Raw genomic sequence first — 6488 nt, forward strand, 5'->3', positions numbered from 1 at the left:
AGTTCTTTCTAGTTGCGAGATGTTACATAGATACCCGATCTTGCTTATTCAGCAAACATAAAGATAATCAAACACAAAAGGTATAATAGTTGGAACCATTCGAAATCTAATGTGCCAAAAGTAGATAAATGGCTCTTGTGCAGACCAAGACATATGACCACAATAGATGCCTCTCAAATTTCATTCTTGCAACAAAAATCCACAACGAGATAGCTCAAGTAGCAAAGGAGATTTCATCCAACAAATGAAAAAAAAAGATCTCCAACGAATCAAAGATAACCTCCCCAACAATCAATCACATTCGTATGAGAAATTCAATAATGAAGATGAAGAAGGCATATATTTTCAGCCAACTAAACATCATAATGACATCACAAAACATCATAAAAATGATGTCACCTATAACATTAGCATGTATTGGCTGAATTTATTGTGGGTGATACTATAACACAACTATAGCACTTTTTACTATACCAAATATGTCCCTGATGATGTGGGGGAATAATTGGATAGAAAATATTGAGTAACACCCATCCCAGCAAATTTACAATCGAAAGTATTCTCATCAGTCTTCAACACATCAACCTTATATAGCTGAAGATATGCTAAGCCCTAATGGCACGACAACATGGGCAATTGGAAGCAACTCCCAAGAAATAACATTTTTTATTGCTTGTGTAAGGTCTTTTACATTTCTTGCACATATTCCACGTTCAAATTCTTAATTTTTCAGAATTACTACCCAAATGACATTTCTCCTCAAAGAATTATTATAAAGCTCCATAAAGGGGATAAAGTTAGATTTTTTTCTTAGGACATTTAAAGCAAACTATTAATTATGGTCTCTTATTCGATAGAAACCAATATAAGAGATGACATAAAAAAGTAAATGTGATAGAAATGCAGATGAGGAAGAGAGAAAATGATAAGTAGAAAGCTAAGTTAGACAATATTGGCGCAAGGAAGACTCTTCAAGAGCTTGAAGTTGAAATGTAGAGAAACATACGCAAATTCGAATGAGTATTAAAAATACAATCTCTTATTTTGAATAAAACATTCCTTTCACTTTCCATAAGTTCTAGAAATCCAACTGACATAAAAAAATAGTCCCCAGAAAATTAAAAATTAAAGATTGTAACCACTTGAGAAAAATACTTTCACTTTAGAAAGTCCTTATGATGAGTTCGAGTTTTTTCTTATAGCATTGGCTTATCATGTTGATAATTCACTTTGGAAAATTTTCTATTCCTTGAAACATGACCCTTGGTGTCCCTGCCACCTGCATATGTAGAAAATTACTTTCTATATCAAATAAGTAAAGAATAGTAAGCAAAGTTCGACAAAAGTACACACCTGAACAACAGAGTAAACTTGATCATACTCACTTCCATATTCATTAGGTAGGATCAAAATTGAAGCTCCAATATTCTGATAGAGATCATCCATATTATGGAAATTCAAATACGCATCACAATTTTCCCACTCATTTAAATCACTTATTTCATTAGCACTTGTATTTGATGTTGCAACAGTATTGCTTGGCACAAACATGTTTTGTTCACTGATCTATTGCTGGAAATTAGTATTTGCTGCTCCTGATCCATTGATTATCGCATTCCCACCATTCATATCAGTCATCATTGCACTAGTTGAATTTGTTGTTACATGGACTTGATTGAGACCTGAGCTGTAATCATATTGAGCTTCACGATTAAAGTTGTAATCATGATGATTCCCACTATTAGATGCCGTGTAAAAATTACTATTAGTGTTCTCAATAATTGTGCCTTGCGAACCAAATAACAAGTTATGTTGTTGTTGTAGCCTACCACCATCATTATTTTGGCCCAACAAAAATGGGTTGAGGTAGTGTTGTTGAACATGACGTTGTGGATGACAGAGTTGTTGCTCAGTTGAACTAACATAAATATTGTTGTTATTAACTGGTGAAAACTCCGGATCTCCATGAGTTTGATTTGGTACATTTGTTTGAAGATCAAGTATTCTCCCAAATATTTTATGGCTACTTGTTTCAATTCTTTGTTGGGAACCACTTGAAGATCTCTGTCGAATATATGTTTGCTCTTCTAAAGGTCTCCTTTGGTTGATACGACATCTCTGAAAGGAGAATAATCAAAGAAAAATTGGACTATGAAATTATTTATTATCGTAACTCATTTTTAAGGTATGTTTGCAATGCTTGAAATAAGTCTTTTTTAATAGTAAAAAAATTGTATTGGATAAAACTAAATGAAAAAATTCTTTTCAGTTAAATATTGATGATAATATTTTTTCAAGGAATAGTCGCTACGAAAAATAGTTTAAATTAGCATCGAATAAGAGTCTTCTAAGCATGCAATGAAAGTAATTGGTAGTCCTCATATAATAGCGAGTGGCTTGATAAAACTTTTGAATACTAAAGATGATATAATTTCCAACATTTACACGCATAAGTGATGCAAAATTAAATTTTATCCCAATAAATGCTTTTTGACACACCAACAACATAACCAGTGAAGTCTAATCAAGTGGGTCTGGAGAAAGTAGAGTGTAAGCAGACCTTAACATTACCTCGGGAGGTAGCTAAATGATTTTTTTTTATATGACATTAGTATCAAGATAATTGTAGTAAATGGATGTCACAAGTGTTGATGAAAAATCATCATATTTTCTAGTAACCAATTGTACAATAAAATAATTTGATAATAAATGTATTTTTACCAAACAAGTTACCCCTTAACAAAGACACACACACATATTCGTGTGAAGTATGTATGATTAAATATAATCCATAAATAATTAAGATATACCGATTAAAAAAAAGGAAACAATAAATTTGTTCAACTATTCGTGTGAAGATCCTTTAATCTTTTTAAGAATGTACCTGAAGATAATTGGCAACTTGCATCCTTGTAACACCTGGCACATTCATTATCTCGAGTATCTTTTTTGGTAAGCAACCTACATAATCCATTATAATGTACCTTTAATTTAATCACTACAACAATATTCCTAGATCAATATGAGATACATGTAGATAAGTAATCACCAAACATTAACTGCAAACAAATTTAACGTACGTTAGCTATAAGTATGAATCTCACTATTCATTTCACTACAGATAGAGAAACTAATTGTAGAGAAATTTAATTAATAACAAGGTAAACTTACGTCCATCACCAAGTCATTGTGTAGCTTCCTTGAATTTTTCACGGAGATTCACAGTCCATTCTATGTAGTCATTTCGCTTCAGAGTCTTATCAATACACGTACTTTGTCTTTCTCCTTTGTCAATCACTTTTTTGCCTTTTTTACATGTCTTGCTCCTCAATTTGTATGTTCCTCTTTCAGTCTCATGGATACTATTACTTTGTTTCTCATTATTAATAGACCTAATCTTCTCTCCAACGTGTCCTTTATTTCCCACAAAATTTTCATTACCAATAGTATAAAAATATTTCACATGATCTCCTTTTGGATCAAGTCCTTCTATCACTTTGTCTCTTTGTATTTTCTTCCTTAATACAAATTGCCACAAGTATTTCAGAATATTTTCATCAAGTGACCTTTCCATATACAAGTATGTTCCATTGTCAAAATCCTTCTTTGCCAAGAGTTCATCGTGTTCATCACATACAACTGCATAATTATTTTGATAAGTTCATAATTAGAATTAAATTATATTATACATCATGTGAGTAGTTAATTTATTGTGAACTTTATATATTGTAACAGTAATATTGTGACAATAGAATATATATCATATCACTATATAAACAAAGAACGATTAGGATTGTATAACTTCTGTTTTTAAACAACAAAAATCTTCACTTATTGCATTTAATGATGGTCTATCAAAAATTATTTTAGGTTTGTTTGGACTATTTAGTGATGAATTTCATGGTTAATTTTTTCTGGTAGTGTATTTACTAAAATAAATAACTTTAACCACCAAACAATAAAATCATATAAGATATCCATGCCATATCCATCTAAAACATATGTGATTAGTTAATTTCATTTATATAAACTGAATTTATATATTATAACAGTAATGCAACAAAATAACTATTTATTTTACAACAACTATTATTTTGCAATGAATAATTCTTGTTGTTGAACAATAAAAATTCATCACTAATCTTTTTAATGATTAAATTCACTTAGCTACAGACTATTTAAAAACAAATTAATGATGAACTTCACTGCTAGTTATTTATTTGTAAGTGTATTAATTAAAATGACTGACCTTAACCACTATAACAGTAAGATGAAAGATAGAACAAATACTTACAGAGAGTGACAATATCTAAGGCATCTACTTGTTTCAACAGTTTAAAACAAAACGAATCCGGTGAATGGACATTGACAATCATCACATCAATTTTTTCCTTTCCTTGTGAGAGAATTGACATTGCCACTGAAATCCTATCAACTGTTGTAACTGGATACATCCATGCATTTTGGAAGTTAGTGATGAACATGGAAATGATATATACACATATCTATCATTAGGAGGATCTGCTTAATCATCTTTCAAATTCAATTATGAAGTTTTATGTGATATTGCCCCACTTTACCCTATTCAATTGCATGTATCGATCAACTTATATTTTAATCGATGTGTAACATATAATAAGTGAGATTCACATAAAACAATTATAAATAATATTATTTTATGTTAAATAATTTGATTATATAGAATATCAAAGATCCTATTGGAGGATACTACTATTTATTCTAATTTATCTAATGACTTGTCAAAAATAAATAATCACTAAATAGATCAAATACTATCGAGGATAAAGGTTCAGAGATAATTTTATTTCATGAATACAACTAAATTTGAAGATTTAGAAAAGTATTATAATGGATATATCAATATGATGTAATATTCTCAGTTTACTTATCTATCGTCCTAAAAATGACCTTTTATTGTTGACATCAATAGGATAATTAATCCGATTTATTTGAAGATATTAATTGAAAGTAATTTATAATAACCACATGTTATTACTTGTCTCATATATGATAATATTATTTTTCTTATTTAATGAATATCGTATTTATGCATGCTAATTAAACTACAAACAGTTAAAAGAAATAAGCTAACAAAAGAGTCTTAAACTATTATAGAATACTGAACTGCAAATTGACAAAATACTCTTCTAGAAAAAGGTATTACCTATTATAATAGTACTGAATGGATTATAATGAGGGTATACTTCTACACCAAGTATCTAACATGAAACTCTAACCCATAATTTAGGCATTGACTTTCTGTTTTAGATATTTCTAAAAGTGGAAAATGGATTTTCAAAATCTTTTTTATTCTATCATTTTGATTGTTGTTTAGTTACTTTTGTTCGTACTACAAAGTTACTTGCTTTATGTATGTATACTATTGGTACCTACAAAAGTAGCTTGCAAAGATATTCAAGTAAAAATGATTTAATACACCTTGGACGTGGAAGAATCAATAAATACTAATAAAATAATTGAGAGACAACAAAAAAATACAGAAAAAATCCATAATAACACACATGAACTTAACTTTATTTTTTCCAAAAAACACCAAAATATTGTGGTGTTTGGCTACTAAAATTGTTATACTTATTTTTGCGAGGTAAAATAGCTCAGTAGTTCCATCGTTCTAAATTATTTTAGAGTATAGTAAGATAATTTTAGCATTTATCTAATTTTTAAAAAAATTCTGAAAATTGTCTATGGTGTTGCCAAATTTAAGTAGAGGTAGTAATCAAATTGTTGTTAGGGTTGAGCCAAAATGAAAAATAATATGTGAAACATAGCCATTAAATTATATTTAAATTATTTAATTTCAAAGTAAGGAAAAAACTATTTTAAAATTTAAGGTGCACGTGCTCAAAATGATGAAATATGTAACACCCCTCAAATATGAAGTAGGATAAAGTAGAGCCTCACATGGGTTTTATGCATTAATAACTTGTTAAAATAATGAAGAATAACCTTTTTAGTCAGTTTTAAAGAGTTTGGAAGTCAAACGTCAAGTGACGACCAAGACGTTCGGAAACTAGTCTTTTACGTGTTGGTGTGTTCTAGTATGTTGTTCATGTTTTTATGCGTTGTTTTGAGTCTAAAATCAGTGAAGGTGACCCTAGTGTCTTACTAAATGTTTTTAAGGTCAAAACGTTCGAGTACGAAGCCCCAGGACCACCCTAAGGGTCCCCGAGGAGGATCCCAACCCTTGGCCAAACAAGCTGCCAAGGCAACTTGCAAAATGGTCATGGAGGAGAATGTCCGCGTCGTGGACTTGTCGCGGACTCTTCTGTCTCGAAATTTAATTTCCAGAAACTTGTGGTAAAACTCCGCGTCGCGGACTTGTTTCCCGACAAAATCTGCGTAGGTAAAAACTCAAGTTTGACTTGTTTAAAAGGTCAAACTAAGTGAGGGGTAGTTTGGGTACGTTGGGGAATTATTATAAACGGTTATTCTACCTATTTTAGGGT

At 30.4% G+C, this 6488-nt stretch overlaps 1 protein-coding gene across 1 annotated transcript; it reads right to left on the reverse strand.

The window, feature by feature from the left end:
* Positions 1-1566: 1566 nt before the first annotated feature.
* On the reverse strand, positions 1567-4454 carry LOC125827556 (two-component response regulator ARR1-like). Its single transcript, XM_049506856.1, has 4 exons — positions 4295-4454; positions 3274-3639; positions 2885-2961; positions 1567-2118 (listed from the first exon to the last, which is right to left on the reverse strand). The coding sequence occupies exons 1-4, from the start codon at positions 4452-4454 to the stop codon at positions 1567-1569; spliced, it is 1155 nt and encodes a 384-aa protein (XP_049362813.1).
* Positions 4455-6488: the final 2034 nt, after the last annotated feature.

Source organism: Solanum verrucosum, unplaced genomic scaffold, assembly GCF_900185275.1.
Source record: "Solanum verrucosum unplaced genomic scaffold, falcon-dt-bn FXZP01000294.1, whole genome shotgun sequence".
Classification (NCBI taxonomy): Eukaryota; Viridiplantae; Streptophyta; class Magnoliopsida; order Solanales; family Solanaceae; genus Solanum; species Solanum verrucosum.